The sequence below is a fragment of the Cyprinodon tularosa genome, unplaced genomic scaffold (assembly GCF_016077235.1).
Source record: "Cyprinodon tularosa strain WSP-4 unplaced genomic scaffold, ASM1607723v1 ctg864, whole genome shotgun sequence".
NCBI lineage: Eukaryota > Metazoa > Chordata > Actinopteri > Cyprinodontiformes > Cyprinodontidae > Cyprinodon > Cyprinodon tularosa.
In genome coordinates this window covers 320,126-347,762 of record NW_024039634.1, presented here as the reverse complement: position 1 = coordinate 347,762, position 27,637 = coordinate 320,126, and the positions used below count along the sequence as shown (strand labels likewise).

The 27,637-nt window shown below is 38.0% G+C and overlaps 2 protein-coding genes across 3 annotated transcripts; one reads left to right on the top strand and one right to left on the bottom strand.

Annotated features, from left to right (window-relative positions):
• On the bottom strand, positions 1-8,810 carry cunh1orf131 (chromosome unknown C1orf131 homolog). Its single transcript, XM_038273238.1, has 9 exons — positions 8,597-8,810; positions 7,085-7,270; positions 5,203-5,312; positions 4,627-4,686; positions 4,397-4,492; positions 679-762; positions 569-600; positions 311-444; positions 1-60 (listed from the first exon to the last, which is right to left on the bottom strand). The coding sequence occupies exons 1-8, from the start codon at positions 8,661-8,663 to the stop codon at positions 312-314; spliced, it is 768 nt and encodes a 255-aa protein (XP_038129166.1). The 5' UTR covers positions 8,664-8,810; the 3' UTR covers positions 1-60; position 311.
• On the top strand, positions 8,806-26,934 carry gnpat (glyceronephosphate O-acyltransferase). Of its 2 annotated transcripts, none has more exons than XM_038273237.1 (17): positions 8,806-8,984; positions 10,291-10,482; positions 13,074-13,250; positions 13,313-13,442; positions 13,531-13,658; positions 13,751-13,826; positions 14,988-15,139; positions 15,685-15,815; positions 16,509-16,747; positions 18,247-18,345; positions 18,489-18,662; positions 19,402-19,481; positions 19,590-19,730; positions 24,638-24,734; positions 24,825-24,918; positions 26,719-26,780; positions 26,860-26,934. In XM_038273237.1, exons 1-17 carry the CDS (start codon positions 8,961-8,963, stop codon positions 26,901-26,903), a joined length of 2,040 nt encoding a protein of 679 aa, XP_038129165.1. In that variant the 5' UTR covers positions 8,806-8,960; the 3' UTR covers positions 26,904-26,934. The 2 variants fall into 2 exon arrangements, with proteins under 2 accessions (XP_038129165.1, XP_038129164.1); XM_038273236.1 differs by having other exon boundaries at positions 18,486-18,662; positions 26,716-26,780.
• Positions 26,935-27,637: the final 703 nt, after the last annotated feature.

Sequence of the window (27,637 nt, the reverse complement as noted above, 5' to 3'; positions counted from 1 at the left end):
GCACGGTCTCCTGCATCCTGCTGCCATTTTCCATCTTGCATCTCTGATTTAATCTGTCACCTGTTGACACAGAACATTAGAAGCCCTTATTCTAAATCCAAATATACGTATAAAAGTCAATATCCAAGTGCTTAGCATTGCTTTACTCTTCACAAAATTTAGGTTTAAGTTAATTTAGTTAGGAAGGATTATTAATGAAAACAATAGAAGTCCAATTAGGTTCTGCTGAAATACTCCTCTTTGACTGAAGATCGACACCCGAACACAGAATATGTCATGAAATGCAAAACCTCCTCAAACATCCCCGTACCTCAATGCTTCACTTTTTTGCCTTTGATTTTCTGGATCTCCTTTGAGCTGAGGATCAGCATGCCGTTCTTGAACCGACCCACCTGACCGGAGGGCGTTGCGGCAGAACCAGAGGATGATGGTTTCTTCTTGTCCCTGAGGAAAACGCAGAAGGCATACAAAATTTTGACTGAGGTTCAACAACACAGGCTGCATCCTTCCAATGAAAACAAAGCCTGAGGCTTTCCCTCTACAGTTAAAGTGGCTGTGAGAGTCTCACCTTTGATTACTCTTTTTCTTTTTCTTCTTGTCCTGCAAAGTAGAAGTGTTAAAATATATTTTTGTGAAATAACATAACAGAATAGTAATGATGGAATAAGCAGGTCTTACTGAATGAGCCTCCTTTTCTTTCTGCTTCTTCTCTTTGATTTGCTCCTGCAGCACCTTGTAGTTCACGTACTCCTTCTTTGGAGGCTTCAATAACATCATTAAAAAGCAATTAATGCAATGAATAAAACCTGTTGACTAGACAAACATGTCATTGCAACAACTATATAGGACTGTAAAAATATATATTCCCCTTACAGATTCAAAGATTTTTTTTCCTCTTCTATTATTTTTGCCTATTCCATTTCCTATTGTCTGATCATGAAAACTGACTTGAACTGAGTTAGCTGTGATCGTTAGCGGTCAGTGATGGGCAGTAGCGCCGCTACATGTAGCGAAGCTATTAGTTTAACTACATTTTCCAGTAGCTTGACCGTAGCGTCGCTGCTTTATTTATCAAGTAACTTTCCTGTAGTGACGTTATTGTTTTTATCAAGTAGCGACGTAGCGTCCACAAACGCTACAAAATCCAGGGCATAACTAATTAATGAAAGCAGGTTTTCTATTTTTGAAACAACAGAGTTATTCATTGGACATTCATGCATGAGCCTCTATTCTGCCTCTCCTGTCTGTGTCTACGAAACATGCGCATGCGCACTGTAGTGGAAATCAAAGAACGACACACACAGACACAAACGCACAGGATGGAGGAGGAGACAGGAGCAGAGCGCCTTATCTTCAGAGATTTTGAAACTTGTTGAATCCTCTGATAAAAAGTACGTGTTCAGATGTTTTAAAGGAATAGTACACCCAAAACATGATTAGCCTTCGTTTTCTACTCACCCCCATGCTGAACAACACTCTGGAGTACTTTTTTGATATCTCAAATGCATCTGGAGATCTGGGAGGCTTCTTGCTGTCTGCTGACATTCAAATAATGGAGGTGCCCAGCGCCCGAGGCAGAAAGGTCCATAAAAGTTCACAAAAAACGTTTCAATATTCCTCCATACTGCATGTATATGTATGGAGGAATATTGAATACATTGCTCGTCCAATGTATTCAATATTCCTCCATACTGCTCGTCCAATGTATTCCAAGTGTCCTGAGTGGGTAGCATCCATAATTTACTCGAAACGAACTCATTTAGAATGTTTTTAGAGCATAAACAGTAGTGTATAGGATTTCCTGAAAGCGTGCGCCGGCGCGTTCACGACGCTACGGAAACCGGCAGACCAAACCAGATGAAAGTGCGCATTCAGCTCGGCAAAGAACTCATGCTCTTCCTCAACACTGAAGTCTTCAGACATTTTTCTTTCGTTGTTTCTTTCTTTGCACAGGTAAACAGCACATTTCTTCTTCTACTCTTGCATTATCGGCAGAGCAGACGCTGAATGCGCACTTTCATCTGGTTTGGTCTGCCGGCTTCCGTAGCGTCATGAACGCGCCGGCGCGCGCTTTTAGGAAATCCTATACACTACTGTTTATGCTCTAAAAACATTCTAAATGACTTCGTTTCGAGTAAATTCTGGATGCTACCCACTCAGGACACTTGGAATACATTGGACGAGCAGTATGGAGGAATATTGACACGTTTTTTGTGGACTTTTATGGACCTTTCTGACTCGGGCACCATAGACCTCCATTATTTGAATGTCAGCAGACAGCAAGAAGCCTCCCAGATCTCCAGATGCATTTGAGATATCAAAAAAGTACTCCAGAGTGTTGTTCAGCATGGGTGTGAGTAGAAAATGAAGGCTAATCATGTTTTGGGTGTACTATTCCTTTAAGGCTTATTTGCACAGATAAGATTTTTTAGGTATGGAGGAACAGCTCTCCCATGTATAAAAATAAATACATAAATAAATAAATAAATGCTCAATAAATAAATAAACATTCAATTAATTACCCCCCAAAATACAATGAATAAATATGTAGGTAGAAATTAAATTATACAGTGAGACATTAATGTGTATATATATCTCTTAATTAGCTTCTTTATTTTTTCACCTTCTTTTGTAAACAGTTTCATTTGTTACTTGAATCGACTGTTTAATTGAGGTCTGAAGACGTTTTCTCTAAGGGAGACCCTAAAGAAATAAGATGCCTTTTGTAGGGTTTTGTTTTCCCTAGAGATGTCCATTGAATGCAAACTCATATCCATGTCTCGATGTGTAGAACACTACACAGTACCTTTCATTTGGTTCTAAAAACAGCAGATTGTTTATTTTTTTGTCTACTAGTGATAACTTTAGTTTTTTTTTTATTATGCTGATCATAAAGCAATGTTTACACTGTGTTATGTCATTGGCTGATCTTTAATAAATGTTTTAACCAGTGTATCAGACTCATTTTGAATTGACATTAGCTTAGTACAACGTTAAGTAGCCTCTGATGTAGTTAAGCTACTTTAACACATTAGTGTAACTTAGCTTGCTATAATTCTTTAGGTGGTAGCTTTGGTGTAGTGAAGCTAAATTTATTGTTGAGTAACTGATAGCTTAGCTCACTACAATGGACAAGTAGCTAGCCCAACACTGTTAGCGGTTTGTGAGGTTCTTATTCTTTTTTTTTTGTGGCCTTCTGGATGAGCTGTTGATGGAGTAATTTTGGTAGGCTGGCCACTCCTGGGTAGATTAAAGATTTTATTTTTTTTTTCAGTAAGAACAGTGGTTCTGATTCTGGTTCACTTTAGCATAAAAGCCTCAGATTGGGTTCACACTGACTGCGGTTCAATGTGCTGCAAAAAGTCACCAAAGGCTGGAACCAGACTGGCTCATTGATGCTCTGGTTGTAGAAAAGGTGCTTGCAAGGAATAAAGTTTGCATGGGTTCAGATTATTTCCTGAAGTTCTAGCACAAAATTCGTTATCTCTGCCCAATTATTGCTTTTCAACCCACCAGTCTATTTTCTCATGTTTCTGTTTTTCCGTTTTGTTTTCACAAGTCAATGTAGTGTCATTTTTTTGTTGGAAATGACCAGGATTCGTTTTTGTCTGGCGTCACTCTTTCCCTGTTTGGCTTTTAAAAATGATGAGCGTGGCATGGGCACCAAACTTCCTTCTGGTGGAATCATTCTGCTGAGCTGCACCACCTCGATAAGCACAACCACACAGCATGGTGGCTGTTGATTTGGGTTACTAACGGCGATCGCACCGCAGCCAGACTGTATTCAGTAAGAGCCTGGCGAACAGGTACATTCACACTGAAGGGGAGAAAGTTTCTGTTTTGCTTGGCTTTTATTGTTGTTGTTGAACTGCACTCACGTATCGCGTCATCAAATATTCTATTCCCCATTGTGAAAATATGTGACAGGGCACAGAATCAGGTGCAACACCGGTTCCTTTTGCATGTTCGACTCGCCCATGCTGAGAGCAAGTCAGCATTTGTGTGCATATGGTATGGAAAGACAACGACATCAACAACCAGCACCCAGTATCAGGAGCTGCTCTGCTGCTGCAGGGAACAAAGAAACTGGTTCTGGTGAGTTATTGACTGAAATTACTTTTTCTAAGTGTGCTTCTTAAACTAACATCACAGTTCCTGATTAGTTAACGAAATCATCTAACAAAATGTCAGAAGTTCCGATTTTTTAGGACAGGACGGATGAAATAGCTTATTTCCTTTAGTAAAGGATATAATCTTTTAAAACTGCTGTTTGTTTTTCTTCATGTTGAGTTTGTTTTTCAAAGATTTTTGGACTATATTAAAACATATGAGTGTGATTACAGAAATCTGTAAGGGGCAAACAATGTTTTACTGCAGTGCAGATGCTAAGTCTTACTCTGGCTCCCAGCATTATCGCCCTGTCCTGCTCAAACACTCGCTGCTGCTCCTTCTTGTAGCCGGTGATTCCAAACCGATGGACTTCCAGACGAGCCTGTCACAAACATGTCAGGTTCCAAAACATAGGGAACATATACCGCAGGGGTTAAATGCAATAATCAACAAATCTTAATAAGATAAATTGAAAGCAGCTAAACTCCAGTAAAATCGAATTAAAAATATTTTCACCTTTTCCAAACTGAGCCGTTCTTGCTGGCTGATTCGCCTCTGCTCTGCTGTCTGAGACTCCTGGATGTGACGTGCACGACACCCGAAGGGGATAAGGGCCAGAGTAGGAGGAAAGTGATGGAAATAAAAGGCGACAAGAGTAACAGAGGATAAAAAAACAGGTTAAATGAAGTTCATGGTACTGGATTTAACATTTCACAAAGTTTTGAATTAATTTAAAATGGGACGTTTGTGGCATTTAGAGGATTTATTCTCATAATTAAATTAATCTGACTGGTTGAAATAAGTTCTGGCCTACATTTTATTATCTCCTAATATTAAGTTAACATTTTATTTAGTTTTAAATTGTTTGGTCAGCTGGTAAAAAGGTTACTAAACCTCTAATCTTTATTTTTAAAAGCTGTATATATTCTCTCTGTTTTGCAATGTTGAATAAATGACAGCGTTCAAAAGAAAGATTTTTTTCTAAAAAAAAAAAGTTTAATAATGGTTACAGTTTAAACAAATGGACTTTAATCTTCAGAGGTTATCTAGCTTTAGAAGAGATTTCTATAAATTAAAGTAGGAGACGCAAACCTGTGGAGCTTTAACTGGAATCTTGGTGGAAACCGGAACCTGTTTGGTTTTAGTTTTCTTTCTTGGGTCCTGAAACGTCACCACCTCCACCTTGTTCACTGGCTGGATGCCTGGATGTGAGAGATTATCAGAGGGAAGAGTCTGCAGATTATTATTACTGTCATGTTCAAATATTTACAGGGTTCTACAAATTTTAGATACATTTAAGAATAGTTTTTAACTCTTTTAAAGAATGCTATAGTGTAGATTTAGGATTTGCGTTGGTCCACATCATATCTATTATTAAAGGAATAGTACACCCAAAACTTGATTAGCCTTCATTTTCTACTCACCCCCATGCTGAACAACACTCTGGAGTACTTTTTTGATATCTCAAATGCATCTGGAGATCTGGGAGGCTTCTTGCTGTCTGCTGACATTCAAATAATGGAGGTCTATGGCGCCCGAGACAGAAAGGTCCATAAAAGTCCACAAAAAACGTGTCAATATTCCTCCATACTGCTCGTCCAATGTATTCCAAGTGTCCTGAGTGGGTAGCATTCAGAATTTACTCGAAAGGAAGTTATTTAGAATGTTTTTAGAGCATAAACAGTAGTGTATAGGATTTCCTGAAAGCGCGTTCACGAGCCTACGGAAGCCGGCAGACCAAACCAGCGCATTCAGCTCGGCAAAGAACTCATGCTCTTCCTCAACACTGAAGTCCTCAGACATTTTTCTTTCGTTGTTTCTTTCTTTGCACAGGTAAACAGCACATTTCTTCTTCTACGCTTGCATTATTGGCAGAGCAGACGCTGAATGCGCACTTTCATCTGGTTTGGTCTGCCGGCTTCCGTAGCGTTGTGAGCGCGCATGTGCGCGCTTTCAGGAAATCCTATACACTACTGTTTATGCTCTAAAAACATTCTAAATAACTTTGTTTCGAGTAAATTCTGGATGCTACCCACTCAGGACAATTGGAATACATTGGACGAGCAGTATGGAGGAATATTGACACGTTAATGTGGACTTTTATGGACCTTTCTGTCTCGGGCGCCATAGACCTCCATTATTTGAATGTCAGCAGACAGCCAGAAGCCTCCCAGATCTCCAGATGCATTTGAGATATCAAAAAAGTACTCCAGAGTGTTGTTCAGCATGGGGGTGAGTAGAAAATGAAGGCTAATCATGTTAGCATTACAATGACTAAAATAGATGTTATTGAGATAGGGATTGTATTCTTATTATGAGTTTTGTAGGTTTTTGTTAAGCAGTTTGTAACCCTCCCTTGTCTGTAACAGGTGCTATATAAATAAGATAGTTAACTGCCTGCCTTACTTTTTAACTTGCTCAAAAACTAAAGACAATCTGAGAAAACTTTATTCATTTTGGTGAAAAATGTTCAGCTTTGACAGACGACTCTATTTTAGGTTTTAGCCAACTACTAAAAATACTGTAAAATCTTGGTAAATTTTCACATTTTTCACATTAGTGAATAACCAACACAAGTATTTTGAGCTTAATTCTCCAAAGAAATTAAAACAAGAAGAAATTCGAGGAACTTGTGGGAAAGGCTTGATTGCAGACTTTATATTCCTTCAAACAGGAATGTTTTCTACTTAACACTACTGGCTTTGTAATTCAAGTAAAATAATGTCCGAATTCCTTTAAAAAACTTTAACACATATAATAGGTAAATGTTTACAGAGTTTTGTGAAAAAATGCAAAAAAAAAAAAAACAGAAAAAAAACAATACTTTGATAAAACAAAAACATTCAAATTTAAGACCGAGTAAAAGCTCAGTCAGGAAAATAAAACTCAATACATAAAAAAAATAAAAATCTAAGACTCTTTTTTTTTTAAACTTATGTATGCTTTGCATTTATAACGAGTTGTGATAATCCACCTTTCAAGCGTTTAAACCCTTCGGTGTTTGGCTGCTCTGCTCCGCGGTGATCCTCAGAATCTCTGCTGTCTTCATTGTCGCTGCAACCTTCCTTCGCTGGATCAAGTCCCTCTTCTTCCTCCTGCTCTTCACATCTTTTTCGTTTTTTCTTTTTTGGGGCTTTAAGCGTCTTCTTTGATTCTGAACCTGCAACAGAAAATTGAAACCATAAACATGAAGTAGAGCCAACAAAACCTCTATTTAATACCCTGTGCAATAACCTGTTTCTTTATATTTGACACCCAGTACAATAACTATATATATATAAATATCCATCTATATAAATACCCATGTAAATACACTTTGCAATAACCCTGTATAATGATCCTGCTATAAAAAAAAAAAACCTGTCATATGTGGACGCACTGTATATACTGTATATAGCCCATGCACCTTTTTCTCCCTTTGGCACTTTCTTCTTCTCTTTTTGACAATTTGTCAATCAATAACATCTAAGATGGTCATTTTTCGTGAAAATCCTGATTATTTCTTACCCAACTCTAAACATTTAAACTTCAAAATAAAAGGACTACTTCAAATTGAACCTCCGTGTTCCCTAAACCCCAGCACTGCCTTCATACAGATTAATGTGTGATTAGTGATGCACTACTTTTATGTCATGAACCAATAAAGATGTCCTTTAAAAATAAGCTCACATGATGAGGAAAAATTAATAAAAAAACAGCGATCACTGTAATTTTCCATCAACAAGATGAACAAATCATGCTGCTTTAACTGTGGTTATAAAAGACAGTAAACAGATAAAGAAACATGTATGGATATCTATAGTGCATATTAACCATTTATTATACACTCCAGTGAGTTTCATCATCTTTAATCATATGATGCATGTTGTGTGTCTTCTTATAAAGTAGATTGACCAAAGTTGCATCCTGAAGCACCAGGGAATGAATTAGAAAAGGAATATTTTCAGACATGATGTAAACAGGAAGGCCAGATTATCCACGTGATGCAGATTGTATATATATATATATATATATGTTATGGGCCCAATATGTACATGCAAATATTTTGATATTTATATTTATACATATACTAGATGTTAAAGAAGACTTTGTGGTTTGAGAGGTAGGTTTAAAAAAATGTACCCTTTATGATGATCATAGGCACAATGTTATGATTGTTCTAGCTTTTAAGAGTGTGGATTTTAGGTAATAAATGCATTTTTATTAAACTAAATATGTGAATAATTTTTTTTTGTAACTCAACAAAAACTTTTGCTTTTTAGTCAATACAAATATTCCTTTAGAATAGGTAAACGTAGCCTACGTTAAACATGTTGAAGCTCCGTTTTTTTTTACTTGTTTGACATAAGAAGCTGAAATAAAAACAATGAAAACACAAAATGCTTACCTTTTATGTCATAGTTTAGTTATGTACATAAAAAAAAAATAACATAAAGAGCAGAGTTTAAATCGGCTAACAGAGCTAGCATTAGCTCCTAAGGCTTACCAAAGTCATAAAGAGAATCCAGAACCTGCTCCAGAAACAAACTGTCCTCGTCTTTTCCCTCTTTCATCTCCAAAATTATTATAAGACCATCGGCTAAATAAAATTATGGTAAATCAAACAGACAAAAATATGTCTTTGCGAACTTGTTTGTATGAATGACAACACACGTGAAAACGCACAGCGCGCAACACGCTACCGGAGTGGTCCTTACCAGCCACCGTAGGTGAAGGAAGTGAAAAAGGTGTCAGCTCTCACGCCCATACGGAGCTCTGCAGCTGCTGTTGGTATCTAAAAGTAAACGGGACAACACTATATTCATTTTCACTCATCTTTATCGGATGAAGGCGGTGTTTTGGGACAAAGAATGGCGTCCAAGGTGGTTTATTCGGTGTGTAGAATGTGTTTATTGCTGTGTTTATTAGCTGGCTGGGCTAGCTGGGGTCCCTGTTGCTCAACATCAAGTGTCGCTTAACCTCTTAACGCAATGCTACTTTGTTGGGTTCGCTCAGATAACTCGGAGCCGAATTAGAGTTTGATTTGCTCTGCAAGTTTATTTAAACTGCAAAGTTTTGAAAGGTCCTGGAAGGAAAGGATTGAGATTTATACAATTTTCTGATGTTATTTTATATATAATATACGTATATGGATGTATGTATGTGTAAAGATGTATATATATATATATATATATATATATATATATATATATATATATATATACACGTGTGTGTATGTGTCTGACCACATGTCAGACCTACCTCCCTAGAAGTCATTTAGTTTCCATTTTTAGGAACCCGTGTGGAAATAGTCATAATGGATTCTTTCTTACTTTTCTATTTATATTTAACTAACTGTAGCATTTTCAATTTAAAAAGTAAAGTATAGCTTTAACCTGAGTAATGTTTTTGAAACCTGTTAAGTAATTTTCTCTTTTCTTGCTCTGTCACTTTTTTACATAATCAGGACTATGCAAAGAATTATTCAAGAAGCTTCATGTTTAGAATAAAGGGTTTCATTAGCAGTTGAATATTTATATATTTTACCAATGATATATATTTAGTGTTAGCATTGACTACATTTATGGCATTTTGAAAAAGGGGATTATTTGATGATTTTGATTTACAGAGTGAAAATCTTTAACCCAAAGCAGAAATTGTATCTAGAGTTATGCTTCACTGTTATATGATTTTGGATGTTGGCATATCGACATGTGAACATGATCAGTTGTTCCTGCTATATTAAGAAACTAACTGCAATTCAAAAAATCTGACAATGCAATGTCTCCTGGGTCCTATTAAGAACACCATGCATTGCACATTGCATGTCATGGAGTCCTGAACTGTCTGAGCATGTGAAAAAAAACCATCTCTATAGTGCTCATTATCCTGGGGCCAGATTATTAATGAGATGAGGCACTTATTTACCCATGTCTCCTTTTTCATCAGGGAGTTTGAAGGAGAACAGGGCATTAAAGAAGAACAGTTTCTTTGTTGTCAATAGGTATACGTTTCTACTAGAGGATCTTTCAAGGTTAACCCTTTTTCACTGGTTAGGATAGATATTCACATGTAGGTGCTCCTTCTCACCTTCAGAATAATCCAGCCTGATTTAGTTTACTCAAAGGATGAAAATGCATAAAACAAACTAAGTAATTTTTTTGCTCTTGTTGGCAATTGCTTCCTTTTTTATTTCATTAGCATAGAGACCCAATGCTGAAGAAGAGAGATGACTTTGAGGACATGTTGGAGGAAAGGAGAACGGGCAGTGATCTAAGATATGCGCTCAGGTGTTACACTCCTGCCCTCTACAAAGGACTGACTCCATGCAAAGCCAGCGAACTCAAAAACATGGTGCTGCAGTCTGATCAGCTGCATTATGTCATCAATCAGGTGAATAGTAAATGTTTTCTCCTGAAACAAAAGTCCTGAAAACAAAAGTTATGTTTAAAAGTATTTGGTAAAACATGCACTATATTACAAAAGTATTTTTATACTTGTACATGTGCATTACAGATGTTGGTAATGCTCTATTTTTAATCTCAAGGGTCTATTTTGTTGATGAAACTCTGTAAATAAAGCTATAACTATTCTGTAAACATTTTTGTTAAGGTTTAGGGTTGTGTTCCCCGTCAGAACTAATAACTAGGATTAAAGCCTTCATTCCATGGGTGTTCTTTATGTTTGACTTCCAGCCAATCAGGTTTCTTCACACAACCGCAGCCATGGAAATGAATGGAGCATCTGAAATCATTCATTTGGTGGTGTCATCCAGTACTTTTGGTAATATAGAGGATATGGCAAAGCTTTGATTTCTGTTCTCTGGGATTTTTACTGGGGTTGCCATCATCGCCACCTCCTGGTACAGCATGGGTATTACTATATTTTTAGTTCCATTCCCAGAGATCATTGGGACACACCAAGCTTTATTATCAAGGCTATTTCTTTAAGCTCTCCTGAAATTATTCAGCTTATATAAAGTGCCCTATCTTTACAAATGTGGCTGTCCTTTTATTATTGAGATGGAGGGTCGCTGCGTTGCCCATTCATTCTCAATGGTTCTTTTCTTGCCTCGGCCTTGAAAAGATCCTCTGTTTTTATGCTGAATCACTGTGACACATGGGGCACAATTTCCTTTCCCTCCTGATTTATTGCACAATAACATAACTTTCATTGTTTAAGTCAAATTTATGTAGCATATTTTACCTCAAAGTGCTCAACACCAACAAAGAATGAAATTAAATTGCAATGGCATAATGGTAATTAAATGTTTCATAAGAAAATCAAAGGGGGAATTGGAATGAAAGCTTAACTAGTAATATTTAGGTACCACAGTCAAAGGGTGCTTTAAACAAACATGGAGTTAAAGCAACTGAGGTTTTTGACGCCTTTACAGATTTTTTATTTTTTTTTTTGCATTTCTTCCATATTAGTGGAAAATAAGAACTAAAAGTTGCATTGTCAGGCTTGGTTCATGGTATGCAGAGTAGATTTGACCCAGAAGACCTGAGAGGTCTAGGCAGCTAATCTTCTGACAGCAAGTCTGTAATGTATTCTGGAGCTAAGCCATTCAGTGATAGACTAACTTTCTCTGTGATATGGGAAGCCAGTGGAAGGACTTCAGAACTGGGCTGATGTGCTCTACTGTCTTAGCCTTAGTGAGAAAGCAGACATGAAAAAAAAATTAGGAAAACAAAAGGAGACAGGACTTTGCAGCAGCATAAAGGTCATTAACCCTCTCAGGCTCAAATTAAGTTGTAGTTGCAGGAAAAATCTGATATTTGGAGAAAATGATCATATGGGGTAGTAATATACAATTCAGACTCTTTTTTTTAAGAGAGAGACCTTCACATGCAATGAATTCTGGGATGTTGCAGATTTGCAACAGTGGCCTGGAGTGGTAAATTAACACTAAAGACTGAATCTCATATGAATGTTAACTTTATTTGAATGTCACAAACAAAAAAAATAAAACAAAATACGAAAAAAATAAATTCTTCCACGAAATTAGAGACAACTTTTTCTTCACCGACATCTCAAAACCTCTTTTGACCGTTTCTGTTTAACTGTTGCTCAAAATATAATGTAGGCAAACTAGTAGATAAAGCATGTAGTATCCATTGGTACCTGTTTGGGCACACGTTGCGAATCCACAACATTGAAATCGAGATGCCTCTGGTGAAAAACCCAGAGGAGATAAAATCTACTAATTGGCATGTGTCATATCTATACACGTTCATGATTTATCTTATGTAGTATTGATTTCAAAATAATGGAAATTGGTAGTGATATGAAATTGGTGCTTTCAGTGACACCAAGGACTCAGCCATGTTAAGTGAGTCAGCAGTGCTATCTGGTGAGCTGGAGAGAAACTGTTTGTTGCAAATGCACAACTAAGTCCTTCTGTTGTACTTCTGAGTAACAAAAGCTCTTAAAATATGGATGGGAGTAATTAGCTATGTGGCATTTAGCTGTTGCAAATCTGCAACATCTGCCTGGAGAGGGTTAGATCATTAATGGACATGACTAGTTTAAGAGAATAAAAGTGAATAATTAGAATGATTTGTAAAAATGAAAAAATGTTAGACTACAAACTTAAAATAATAATGTTAAACAGCTAAGTCAAAGGCTGCTCTAAACAAATAGGTTTCAAATCTTGACTGAGGTTTTCAGCCCTATTTCCTTGTTCTGGGAGTTTGTTTCAAATTAGTGGAGCATTAGAACAGTTTAAAGGCCACTAATTCACACAAATATTTTAACTGAAGACAGAGGGTTAGACAGAATTCCAACCTTTGACAGGCTACAGGATTTAAAAGGATGGAGTTCATGTCCACGCCTTTATTTTTCATCGGCTTGCTGTAATTTAACTTATTTATCTTCTTTTCCATACTTTCCACTTGTTCTGCTTACATCCCTTTAAATCATTCTGTGGACTTTTGTTAACTGAATAATGCCTTTTAATAAGATGCTTTTTTTGGTTTTAGGTCTCCAAAGAAACGGGCACGCCAACAGATGAGATCCAGGCGGAGGCGGCGGCCATCTTGGAGGAGATGGCTCACCGCTTGCAGCTCAGCACGATCCGCTTCTTTGCTTTCACTCTCTGTAAAATCTTTAAAACTCTGTTCAGGAGCATCTGCGTCAACGAGGAGGGCATCCAGAGAGTAAGTGGACCCAGCGGGGGGGCTCATAGAAATTTGGTCATAGATAACCTTTTTCTTTTTAGCTTCAACAGGCCATCCAGGAGCACCCAGTGGTTCTTCTGCCAAGTCACCGGAGCTACATGGATTTTCTTCTCATGTCATACATCCTGTACACCTATGATTTAGCTCTACCAGTCATCGCTGCCGGCATGGGTAAGTCATCCGTCCTACAGCTGCTCCTTTGATAAATGCATCCATCACTGCATTATAGAGACTAACTTCTAAGAGGGTTTCTTTGCAGACTTCATGGGGATGAAGATCATCGGGGAGATGCTGCGAATGTCGGGGGCTTTCTTTATTCGCAGATCGTTTGGTGGAGACAAACTCTACTGGGCTGTTTTCTCAGAATACGTCAAGATCATGCTGAAGGTGAAGGAGCTGTGAACACAGTCTGTGGAAATCTTTGCCTCTCATTTTGCACGTTATTTTAAACCTTTTTTCTTTACAACTGTTTATTTTAGAATGGGTTTGCACCGGTTGAGTTTTTTCTCGAGGGCACGAGGAGCCGAACAGCCAAATCCCTGACTCCAAAGTTTGGTAAATAATGTCACAGCGGACTGATGAGCTCCCCTTCCTGTTTTATAATCTTTAAAGTTGTCTTTAGCTGTGATGTTTGACCCTTCCTCTGCTCTAAGCACAAGCATATCCCTATTTGGCCTCCATGGGTTCAACAATTGCATAAATGCTCTATCATTCAGACTGCATTGTCGCTGTACTTCACTGTTGCAGGGAAAGGGTTTACTTATAACTGCAACCATCCTCCCTTCTTTGTGGTACTTTAAGTGTATTGCTGCCACCTAAAGGGCTGAAAAGTTAGTGTTTACCTCATTACATGTAACAATACTAAAAGGTTTTGTTTCTTTGATTGTGAAATTGCATTTTTTTTTTTTATTGCAAATGCAATTAATTCTTTATCCATAGAATTTTTGTGTTGACTTGTTAATGTTTTTGATGAATATAAAAAAAAAAAAAAATATATATATATATATATATATATATATATATATATATATATATATATATATATATATATATATATATATATTGTTTCTGGACTAAAAATGTAAGAAAATAAATCAGCAATATTCCTGTTACTTTTAAAGACAAAATCCACAATTACTGATTAAGACCCCTTTAAGATGTGGCTGTAAAGTCAAATTCTTTTCATATTTTTTCCTATTTAAATCAACATCTTTAATGTATTTTATGTGATACACAAACACAGTTTATACAAACACGTATGTCCCAAACGTGGACATTTTTTTTTTTTTTACACGGTTTTCAAGTAATCAAAATAACCGCAAAGTAAAAGTGCAATTGTGTTCAGCTCTGGGATTAATTAAAATGCATTCAACACATTGCCTTTAGTGCTAATCATACTAGAAAATAAAGTCCACCTGCATATAATTTAGATACTGTTAAATTATATAGTATGTAAAAGCCCGAGACGTCACCTTAAACAACATAGTTCCCAACATTAAAAGGTGGTGATATCATCATCATCATCATCATGCAGTAGGGATGCTTTCAGCCGGGAGGGTGAAGTAAGTTACAGTTGATGTTTGCAGATAATTACACAAATCCTGTAAGAAAACTTGTCCGTGGGAATAACTTGATACTCAGGGGAAGGTTCATCACCTAGCAGAAAAACAAGTAAATAAGTTCTACTTTGTGCCAACCTGTAGCGTTCTTTTCCAGGCCTGCTGAACATTGTGATGGATCCTTTCCTTAAAGGAGAAGTGTTCGATGTCAGTCTGGTCCCGGTTAGCATCAGCTACGAGAGGATCCTGGAGGAGGCGCTCTATGCAAGAGAACTGCTGGGTGTCCCGAAGCCCAAAGAGTCAACCTCAGTGAGTTGATTGCAGCATCCAATCTCTTCATCTTAAGGCTGATTTATACTTCGAAACTAGGTCGTCTGCGTAGGTGTCGTTGTGAACGCAGAGACGTCCCCGCCCCCTTCCGCAGACACTCTGCTGCCCCTCTCCCAAATTGAAGGTGACCGTAGACAGTGCCGCGGACACCTCATGTCCCTCCGTTGTCGGACAGACTTGGCCCGATTTCCTCACCCCCTCTGCCGTATCTAGACCCACAGCTAGTTCGTGATTTTCCCCTTTTGCGTTGTGGCGTGAAATAAACATAGCGCAGACCACGCTTCAATATTGAGCATAAATCAAAAATGACTGCATCATACCTGCAACAAGCTCACTGCAACACACTGCTGCGGGAGTATAACCAGCCCTTTACTGTGAACAGATTTAAATCAGAACTTAAAAAAACCTGATTATCAAAAGAAGTTTCAGTTACTTTTATGTTCAAACCTTTTCAGGAGATGGAGGCATGTTAAGCCAAAAAAAAAAACCCAACACAACGTGATTTTATTTTCTGTTTCTTGCAGGGTCTGTTTAAAGCCAGGAAGATCCTGAGTGAGGACTATGGCAGCATCCATGTGTATTTTGGTCAGCCTGTTTCTGCCAGAAGTTTGGCAGAAGGCAAAGTTAAACGCTCTCAGTTTAACCTAATACCCAGGTAAATCCATGCAACTATATTTACTGGTATATAAATATATATTTACTATATTTACTCTATTTACTGATAGACATGTTGGTGTCTATCAGTAAATATCTATTACCCCTTTCCCACTGGCCGGAAAACCTGTTTCAACCCGGTAACAATGGGCTTTTAGTGGAAGTGGGAAAAACTCCCCGATGTGCGTCAAACGACTCGGCTTTAAAATCGCCTTGGCTCTGATAGGCATGCTGCGGGAAGACCAGACCTGGGCTGATGCGCTAAATTACATGACAACATTGAACGCAACATGCGGACGTCAACAAGTTTCTAAGAAGCTGAAACCTCTCTGTTTATATTTGTTCTACATGGGGCAGCGCTGGTGAGAGGGATTCAGACAGATGAAAGCATGAAATAAAGAATACCGTCTACCATCCATGTTGCTCTCCATTATTTACTTCCCTGACTTCCTTCGCACTGGTGACATCATCAAGGCTCACCCAGTGTGATGCCATCATCAGACACCCAGTGGTCGGAGACAGTGGCCACGCAGCTTGCCAGCAGGGGCCAGACTCGGCTTTTCGGTCAAATGAGAAAAGAGCCAAAAGCCAATTGTTAGTGGGTTAACCTGGTTTTTAAAAATCCGGGTTTTCAATGTGAAAGCGGCTTAAAATGTCCCCGCAAAAATCCCTGACATTTGGCTTTTTATTACAGGCACATCCCCAGGAAGCCCACAGAGGAAATCCAAGACTTTGTCAACGACTCGGCCTACAGGCTGGTCCGAGCCCAGGAGGAGAGCATGGTGCTAAAGCCCTGGGTCCTTCTGGCTTCCCTGCTGCTCCAGAACCAGGCTGCTGGGAACAAACAGGGAATGTCATTGCGAGAGCTGACTGAACAAGCTGTGTGGCTCAGGGACCTCTCCCGGCAGTTTGGAGCCTTTCTTCACTGGCCTGGTACGGTACTGTCAGTCTCCCTGAGGCAGACATATTCAAAGCTGTGTTCACTGCAAGGATGGGTTTTTTTAAAAGTGAGGCTGTTTAAGGAAAATAATGTTGTAAATCTAAAGCAGCAGTTTCCAAAGATTTCTTCAAAACCCCCACTGTGGATCAGGGAACTAATCGATCTCTAACCTGGCAGAAGCCAGACTATATTAAAATCCAACTACATGTATCGATCTGGAAAGCCTCATAAAAAGTGTTCACAAAATGGAGGGACGTTAAGTACAATTCTTTGAGCTGATTGGTTACCTGCCTCCCATGTTGAGTTTCTAGCCAATCACAGCAGCAGTAACAGTTTGATTTGTTTCACAACTAGAGGAGTTGACTGATAAATCAAACTCTTAACAAATCCATTCGGGGCAACCTGCAAACATCTTCTCATCCTGAACTTTTCTATATCGAGTCTAATGCATCTGCTGGCTCCAGGCAGGATTTGTTTTCAGGACTTTATGAATTAGCAAATCTCGTGACACTTCATCCTGCTTGCAAAGTAAATGGATCTCTGGAAATTTATGAAAACTTGATTGAAAATGATTACTTATATTTTGGTTTCTCTAAGTGCTTTTCCCTCTGGGATTATTAAATTATTCTGATTCTGAATCTCCCCTCTTGTTTTAGGGAATAAAGCAAATAAAGAGAGGCTTGGTAAAAAGAGCAAAAAAAAAAAAAAGTTATCCAGCTTTATGACCTGTCCAGTTGTTTAGAATTGCCCTTATTCATCATAGGAGAGGCGTTGAAATAAAGCTTAGCGAAGCCTCACCTGGGTAGCAAGCACTCAGGTTACAAATATATAGAAAAAAATTCATAAATGGGAATGGATTAGAAAAATAAAATATCACTTTTTATATTTTACTTGATTCTATATGAAAGGTGTCAGTTCAATGTTTCAGGAGGCATGAAATCACTTTTTACCATTTTGAAATGTGAACAGTTCTTTTTCGATCACTTTTATTATTTTAACCATCAAGTCTTTACAAACCTGTGATCAGAAGGATGTATTTAGTTCAAACAGAGAAATAAGTTTAATTTCTCTCTGAACCACAGGCTATGCATTATACACTAAATTAGATGTAATTACCATCTTGTGGTTTGTTGTATTCTTCTAGATTGCTCACACTGTGTGGTGTCTGACTCCAGCGTGTAAATAAGTATCAGTTTTTTGTTTCCTTTTTTTTAATCGGGCGCTGATGCCATCCCAAAGTTTATGCTGCCCTGGGCAGTGAGCCAAACCCACCTCTGACATCGCGGCTCTTTCCAATATTTTTCATATTAATCTCTTATTTTATTTACATTCTAGTAGACCCACTCTCTTTTTATGTTTTGAGCAGCAGTTTGTACTTTAAGCTGCAGCTGCTGTGTTTTATTGATTTATTGTCATTAAGTTGATGCAGTTCTTTTTCTTCTGTTGTTAAAGCCTCATTCTTCTCTTCATCCTCACCTTTCCTCTCCTTCAGACCACATTCCTCCCTCCAAAGTCGTCTCCTCCAGCCTTTCCCTCCATCAAGGCCTTGTGAGGATCTCTGAAGGAAGAGTACAACTAGCTTTAGATCAAGGTTTGACTTTTTTTTTTTTAACAAACCAACTTTATTTATAGCAGCAGGCTTTCTAATGTTTAATAGCTCCATCTAGGCAATCCCCAGATATGAACGTGATTAAAAAATTATGATGCAGAACTTTTTTGTTTTTCTGATAGCAGGAGGTCGGGTTGAACCAGGGTTGCCTCAGCCGGCCATTACGCCAGAGGACGCGCTTTTGAATCAAGCAGTTGTCATCCTCTCCTGCGCCTCCTACAGGAACCAGGCGCTCCACGTCTTTATCCGACCTGCTCTGCTGGCCTCCGCTATCCACTCTGCTTCTGTCAACGAGAAACGTAAGAAACGTGCTCTTAGCGTGTAAGGTCATCTTTCGAGGTCTCTGAGATAATAGTTTTAAACCTGCCTTCATAGAACCAGGGTTCCTACATGGTATAGAAAAGTATGGCAGCATACGGAGTTTTATTTTATGTGTCGTTAACCAATTTGACTGTATTATCTAGTTGAGCTGTCTCTCTAAAGTACCTTGAGATGACATGTGTTGTGAATTGTTGCTATATAAATAAACTGAAATGAAAGCTAACTGGAATATGGTGAAACATTTGGCATTTCCAGAATGTCCTCCTCTTCTTTCTTTGTTTTTTCTGATTGTTACTTTAATTCTGCTCATCGTAGCAGCTTGACTAATAGTTTAATCTAAACTTTAGAATTTTTAAAACTTTAACCCCAAATTCACACAGAGCGTGATGGAGGACATCTCTCTATCATGCCACGGCCTCATGGTGACTTGTTTAAAACTAAGAGCAAAATGCATGGATGACAGTCTATTTGAACTCATGATAAATAACTTAAAAACCGGAGAGCCTGTAAAGTGAAGTGATTTTAGTAAAACAAAAATGTACAACTCTGCAGAAAGTATGATCTCATTCAGCATTATGCAACATTTAAATATGTTTTTAGTACCAATTTAGAAACAAAAATGTTTTAGGACTTAAATTTAAAAAATTTAAATTTTTGAGGTTTGTGCTCTATTAACAAATCATTTTAAAGCCTTTTCTGTTTTTATTTTTTTTCCAGAGGAGATCTTCAACACCTTCAGCTTCTTAAGGAACATGTTTTCTGATGAGTTCATCCTTTGTCCTGGAGCTGAAGTACAGGTGAGGAAAGAAAAAAAAAACTCTTAAGACATTTTTAATCATCTAGAATTTGCTTTTCATTATTTTATTATATATATAATATTTTTTATCATGGTTGATGCTTCTCAGGACTTTGAAGAGGCTTGTTACCTTCTGGTGAAATGTGGAGCCCTGCAGATCCACCAGCAGACGATTTTGGTCACAGACAGAGGTCAAAGGACACTCGCCTTTCTCACAAGTATTCTGGATCCTTTTGTGCAAGGATATCAGGTGACTGATGCATGCAGATTTGGCTTGAATACACTTTTCTGTTGAAATTAATGTCTTGCACCATGGCTGTGGGAAGTGAGGGTGCTGCAGCACCTCCTAGTGGCGAGAGGGAGATTTAATGTAATTGTTTAAAAAAATACTTTGCACAATTTATACATTTCTTATGAATATTTTTGGAGATGATTTTGGCTTTTCTTATTTTACTATTGGATGTATTTGGATTTTATTTTCATTATTTTGAGGCCTAATCAAGACAAGTTCCCAGAAACTCATTGTCATGGCAACGTCAAGCAAGCTAGTGGTCACCAAATAAAGAGCTATTCTGTTCACAGCAGCAGACTAGTACATTTACATAGTCTAATGACAGAAACAAGGAGGAAATATGGCAAAGAAACACATTTTGGATCCTTCCGCTCATGAGAGACTTTATCTCCACGACCACAGATTGTACCTCAACATTTGGACACCTGTAACCAGGCAGGGCACCCTGCCTGATGCTCTAAGTAAGAGCATGGTGCCCCTGTGCAGTTTAATGTATCCATAGTATTTTAAGAGTGTTATTTTGATCTTGTGGTCTTTGTGTAATGGAATAGGGCTTGGGATCCGTGTTGCATTGTGGGACGTGGCGGCCATATTGATGGCTACGCTAACGTAAACATAGCTCTGATACAACGTTGTTGTTGAACGAAGAGACGTAGAAGTAGAGAGAAAAAATATGTTAAAATCCCGAAAAGGATCTGGAATTTACCGGGAAACATTAAATAGAGAAGCCAGGGACCGGTATGTTGACAAAATCAACATTATTAATAATTTGGATCCATATGAAGTTCCAAACAATGAGTGGAGCACCGATGAGTGAGCGCCTATACTTCAAAACAGTTCCGAAGCTACAAGTCCTTGGAGTCATATGCAGTTCATGAATGGATGGGTTCAGGAGCTGCAGATCATAAAGCCAGCAAACAGTGGGAACACAGTAATCCGTACGAAGGTAAGCTGTGCTCAGACGGGCTCTGGAACCTGCTAGTTTAGTAACTGCTAACCGCTAGTGCTAACAACCACTCACGCATGTAATGTACTTTTAACTAGCTGCTATGTGTTTCAAAGGTGTAGTTAGTAACGTTTACTGCCAACCCTCCGGGTTTCTCACGTATTTGAGCCTTTTCCCGCTGCCGTTTTTATTATTTTCCCGTAAAAGATCCCAACCTTGAAGGAAAAAAACAATGTAGGCTATAAAATAAAACCGTGCATCTTTAACTTACCAGAATTAAAATGCAGGGAACACACTCTCATTGACATCGGGATACTGTGGAAAATTATGTTCGGCCGTCTTACAGCCGCTATCCAAGCTAGCCAACGACTATTTATCTCTGACACTTGGTCATCGTGGTTGCGCCTCCAGGCAGGAAAGTGGTGGAAAGTTAACCCGTTTTCTCTGTTCTTCCCATGGCGATCATGTGTTGCGCTGTTACAGCCCACAATACAGCAACGGTTTACCATGGTTGAAATCAAGTTAAGGTGAAATTAATCAAATTAAAACACGGCTGAGAGGGAGAACAGTACGCGGTAGTAATAGGCAGTAGTCTGAGCAGCGGTAAAGGAGGCCATCAACATGGCGGCCACTAGGGATGGGCGATATGGACTAAAACTCACGATAATTTCTAGGTTTTACCACGATAATGATAAGTGACGATAAAAAACAAAACAAAAACACAATATCAGCCTAATGTATCAAACCAATCAAACAAGCCTGAAATATGAGAACAAATTTCACATTTATTTAAATGCTACACAGCAAATATAACTTGGCTTATAAAAGTTGCAATATAGTGCAACTGTAAATACAACCTGATAAATTGAGAAACAGAACTTAAAAGTATTTCACTGAAAATTAAAACTAATCAGTAATCACCTCTTAATATAAATAGATGTGTAAATTACCAGTTGCTGGAACATGCCATATGTTGGATAAATAAATACCAGTGCAAGTTCTAACATACATTACACTCACTTCACTAAAAATAAAATTCAAATGTTATATCAACCTGTAACAACTTTTTTTGCTGTTGGGCTACAAAAATGTGAAAATGGCATGATAAATAAAGGGGAAAAAACAGAAAAATGTAAATACTAAAATAGAAATAAATAATTTCAATAAATTCCAACAAACATCTAAAACCTGAAATACTTCTTTGTGCAAGAATGTCCAAATTAGACTAGCAGGATTGTCAGCATGCTAAACAATGAAATAAAAATAATTTCAATAAATTTAAAAAGAGTATAAAAACTGAAATACCTCTCTGTGCAACCCTCCTTCTCCACAGATTGAAGCGACAACATATAGATATCAGTATGTATCAATGAATGGTCTTGATTCAAAGCAAAACTCAATACAATTTGAAGTACTGCAGGGTTCCATCCTAGTAGGACCTTTATTGTTTTTAGTTTACATTAATGATCTTGCTAATGTCACAAGTTCTACAATACCTATTCTGTTTGCAGATGATACAATTTTCTAATCTATCATAAAGACTTGACTATTATTACAGAGAAATTGAACAGAGATCTAGCCCAATTTTCAACCTGGTTCCAAGCCAATAAGTTATCTTTGAATGTGAAAAAATGTAATTTCATGGTTTTTGCTGGGCACAAAAATTATACATTTGATGATATAAGAATTTGTATTCAAAACCAACAAATGGATAAAGTTTCTACTGTTCGTTTTTTGGGTGTCCAACTTGACGACAAACTCCTTTGGAGAGAACAAATTGGTACAGTCTGCAAAAAAGTCACTAAATCTTTAGGTATTTTGAGAAGGATTAGAAATTTTGTTCACAATAAAGTGATGTTAACTCTATATTATTCATTAATCTATCCATACCTGTCATACTGTAATATTGTTTGGGCAAGTACATTTCCTAGTTATCTTAAAAAAATACTACTTTTGCAAAAGGCTTTTGTTCGCTTAGCAACATTCTCTAAAGTTGATGCAGCTAGTGCTCCTCTTTTTTCCAAATTACAGCTGTTGAATATTTTTGAAATTAATATTTATCAAACATGTACCTTTATTTTTATGATAAAACAAGGTCAGTCTCCTGATACTTTCAAGAAATATTTTGTTAAGAACTGCCAAGTGCATTCTTATAATACTAGACAAGCTTTGTCTTTTCATTTACCGTTAAGTATTAAAACTCAAGTGCAATTTTCTTTTCGGCATCGTGGTGCAAAATTATGGAATGAATATGGAAAATATTTGGAATCTTCAGAAATAAATGGTAGAAAGTCTTTGATAAAAATACTGTTATCCAAAAAAGACAATGATGTATGATTTTACAAAAATTTGACCCCCTGAAATCTGAATGCTAAAATGTTACTGTATATGTCTATTTTGTTTTCTCTGAAAGGACTTTCATAATGTGAGCTGCCTGATATTTTGTTGGTTTACGGGTGTGGCCTTGGTATAAGCCCTAAAGGGTTTCTGTCACACTCCATCACATTTTTTATTTTTTTATTTTATTCTATTGGTGTATTCTGAGTTTTTATTTTGATCTGTGAAAATGAATAAAATAAAAAAATAAATGAAAACATATCTTTAGCCAGGCAAAAACGGCCTCTGTTTATCTCTTTCCATGGCTTGCTTTGGCTGTCATATGGTGTGGAATGAGCAAACGCGTCGGCAAGTTTTGTTTGAGTGGAAGTCGGTTTCTTAACAGAAGTTTTCGAAGTCGAGGCTTCTGCTGCCTCGCAGCGCATCTTCTGACTAGCATCATATTCCGGTTTGTGTTTTAGGTGGTGAAATAAATTGGTAGTGTTGCTGTCCTTTGTCGTCACAGGTTGTCTGCAAACTTTGCATATTACGACTTTCTGCTCCCTATCAGACTTTTTAAATCCAAACCAGTTCCAGATAATGGAGCTGGAGCGTCTTTTAGGAACCAGGTCTTGGGGCACGTCTTGTTGTTTGCGCATGGCTCGCACGTGAGTTGGACTGCCGGTGTGTCACGCACAGTATACGTCACCGGCGGGAGTTTATTGTTTTTATCGCGAGATGACAAATTGTTATCATGAGGAATTTCTTTGACGATATATTGCACACGATAACATATCGCCCATCCATAGCGGCCACACAAAGTAATTACGTCATGACGCCCAAGCCCTATAGGAGAAATGTTCAATAACGTTTAAATAGTATATTTATTATAATTATTTCCCTTTGGATTGCATAAAAGGGTTTTGGAGCTAATAGAGTCACGTGTGACATAAAGTTCATGCCAGCTGGCCAAATCTACGTGTTATAGTGAAGTTAAATAATAGCGCATATATTCACCTGAGAACTCATGATGTCTGTGTTATAGACCCTGGTTGCGTGCACTGAAGTGTATATGACAATAAAGTAGTGAATCTCAGTCTATTTAATTATTTATTTTTATTGTATTTTAAATAGACCTATAGCTCATTTGTCTTTTGTCAAAAAAAAAAATCACAGCACCTTTCCGTTTGACATAAATAAAAGCTGAATGTTGGATGTAATTATCCAACACAGAGAGATTTCTGCAGGTTTTATCACATGACTCCACATGCCTTTCTGTTTTCAGTCTCTCTGGTGCTTTCCGCTCCTCCATAGACTGAAGTAACGTCTTTCAGTAAAAGCAGTTTGATATTAAGGGAGAAGCAGTTAGTGAGGTAGAAAAGGCCGCCGTTTCTCCCCAGAACTTTTTCACATCATGTCCGTTTTTTTCACACTTTGCTCATGCACCACTCTGGGGTATTCCTAATAGTTAAAGTGCTTGTTGCACAGACAGCGTCCTGCTGTGTAATGCTTGGATGGAGATGCAGTGGCATTTGGAGCTGATGTGAGAAAACGGTTTTAATAGTTGTGGTTTCTGTTTTTGTTTTTTTTTTCTGTCTCCCAGATGGTTTGTAGGTTTCTTTGCGAGGCTACAGAATGTCTGACCGACAAACTTTTCATTCCCGCTGCTCGGAAGTTCATCATCAAACATCTTCTAACAGGTTTTTGTTCTTTATTTTCTGATATAATTTATTCCAGATATATTTGGCGCTCTGATTGAATATGAGGGGTTTCGTGTCTGTGTCATCTAGGGAGATTAAAATATGCAGAAGTTTTATCATCGGACCTCCAGAAGAACGCTCTAGCTGCTTTGCTGAGACTCGGAGCTGTTCAGAAACTCAGAGGGTATGTTGGACGTTAATCATCTGGTTTTTCCTGATTCGCCAAAATCATCCCATTGCTTAGAAAGTTTACTTGTTAGTTGTGATTAGGGTAAGAATTGATAGAGTAGTAAACTTAATAACTGCAAATTATTTGCTTCATTCAAAAATAAAAAACCGAAAGCACATCTAGGATTTAGAAATGATTGATTATGTTGTTATGATTATGTTGATTATGTTGTTATGCTGTTATGATTATGAGTTTTTTCCCTCATTGCTGAATTTCTTTTGATGTACATCACTTTATAGACAGGTAATCTGAAAGGTGTGCCATGCATGTGTATTCAAACCAATTTTATCTGATAGCACTAAACTATTAGAATTGGTTGAAAAATGACCTAATTATTCAATAAGCTAACTATGTGTCCCTCTGTCTCTTTGTCCTTACTGTGAATAGCCTGGTAACAAATGCATGCCACACTTTGTTGATTATCATATGTTCCCTCCAAAATACTTTGAAAGAATATTAATATTTAGTCTATTGAAAATATGAGATTTTATATGCAGCTATGAATGTAATTTCTTTGCACACATTTGGTTTGTTTTTCTCTTACCGTATTTTCACGACCATAAGGCGCACCGTACTAAAAGGCGCAGTCTCAGTTATGTGTGCCATTACTGTATTTAACACACACATAAGGCGCACCGGATTATAGGGCGTGGGATTTATATACAGGTACATGTCCTCTACTACGTTTAAATACCTCTACTGCGTATTTAAAAATGGAGCGGGAGCAAAACTGAGCATGATTGTGCTTTATTCATGTATTTATTACAAAGTATTAATCAAACCTGGGAGCTGGCCGTGAGACAGACACATCGCTGATGACACAGAGAGCTGTGATCACTCCTCTCAAACAGTTTATTGACGCATAAATTAACTTAAAATGCAGAAATCTGCCGGCAGAATATGTTGGCTTTTATTATCCTGGTGGCTGCAGTTTAGATTATTTAGATGAAAAACACCTACCAGCTGCCGCGGTGAACCACGAGGAGGCGACTCGGCCAAAGGCTGCCGCCGGTATGTGGGGGTCTGAGCGGCTCCGAGAGAACTAATATTAGAAGGCAGGATCGTAATCTGGATGAACTGACTGCAATGAGTAAGTTTTCAGGTGTATTTTCTCACTTAAAAACATATTAAAACTACTTTATTCCCACTTATCACAGCAAATATAGCTGCAAGGCAAAGAAAGGATAGAGTAGCTCCGCACAACGCGCGTCAGACAACCTTTTGCAATGTGCAGCCAGAGCAGCAAAGCGGCTTCAGCCGCGCGTCAGAACTAACTGGTACAAGCAGCAAAAATGAATCAGCAGACGCATGAACGTAGCATTACTTTGAACGGCCGGTTCACACCGATGTCGAGCGGTTGAAGTTCCTTTGTCAGACCTCCCGTAATAACAGCAAGCACAGCGTTCATTTGTTTCACCATGTTTTTCACGTCGGCTGTGAGATGGGCACGCATGGAGTCACAGATTAACAGCAATGGTGATGCATGGAAAAAACTACATGGTCTCCTTACATTCACCTCCCTCAGCCACACTTCCCCCTTTAACGTTCTCATGGTGGTCTCAAACGTCCGCAGTAACAACACACATAGGGCGCACCGCACTATAGGGTGCGGCGCACATTCTGAGGGAAAAAAAGACGTTTATATGTGCCTTATAGTCGTGAAAATACGGTAAATTAAAAATAAGAGTCTGTAATTTTAATTTCTAGATTATATTGACACTAACCAATCGCTTTATTGTTTATTTGCTCCAGAAGAGGGGGGCCGGCAGCTCTAAAGGTCAACAAGGTGATGGTGAATTCTTTGGAAGACACTCTGGGTGAGAAAGAAGTTTTCAGCAAGAACTTTCTTGCACAGATTGCAAAGACTTTAACAAATCTTATCTTTGTTTTCTACAGGAGGAAAACTGCCCACTCAGAAGCCCCTCGTTGCTCGCCTTTGACTCAGCCACGTCGGTCATCGGAGCGGGCGATGACCGATCGCTCCTCTAAAGGTGGAACGATATGAAGCGTCTCTGTGGGCTGATTCCTCTCTCTCCTGTCTGAGAGGTGGAACCAAACGTTTGGATCGGAAGAAAACTCCATCTGGTTTTTGTTAAGCTTGTTTTTTCTCTTCCCCTCAGATGTTTTCCAGGCTTTAAATTATGCTTTTTATAAACCTACATTAACAAAGGATTAATGGGATCTAAAAAGGGTCAACCACAAGCTTCTTCTGATTTACTCAGAATGGTGGAAATTCTTTGTTTATCTTTATAACCTTTGTATATGTCCTCTCTCGCCCTCTGAGTCGCTTTTATTCATGGTATTTCTGTTCTTCCTCTACCCTCCTTTCCTACTTTTTGAAGCACTTTGATTAATTTACTAATGCGGTGTGGTGTGGACCTATACCTTTTGATTTCCCTAAGATTAAATAGTCCCAGTCAGAAGTTTTTTTTTTTTTTTTTATACACTCATTTTTAGCATTTCTTTAGGGTGGATGACTAAACAAAAACACCAATGTATTATTGTTTTGGTGTAACTTTCTCTAATTCAAACAACAGGTTCAGAATTGATAACTATAAACTAAGGTTTACCTTCAATTAACATTTATGTGGTTAAATGTTCCTTCTAATTGACTGCAAGCAGATTGTAGAATATCTTTCTCTGGTTGTTTGACAACCTTTCTCAGGCAAATTAG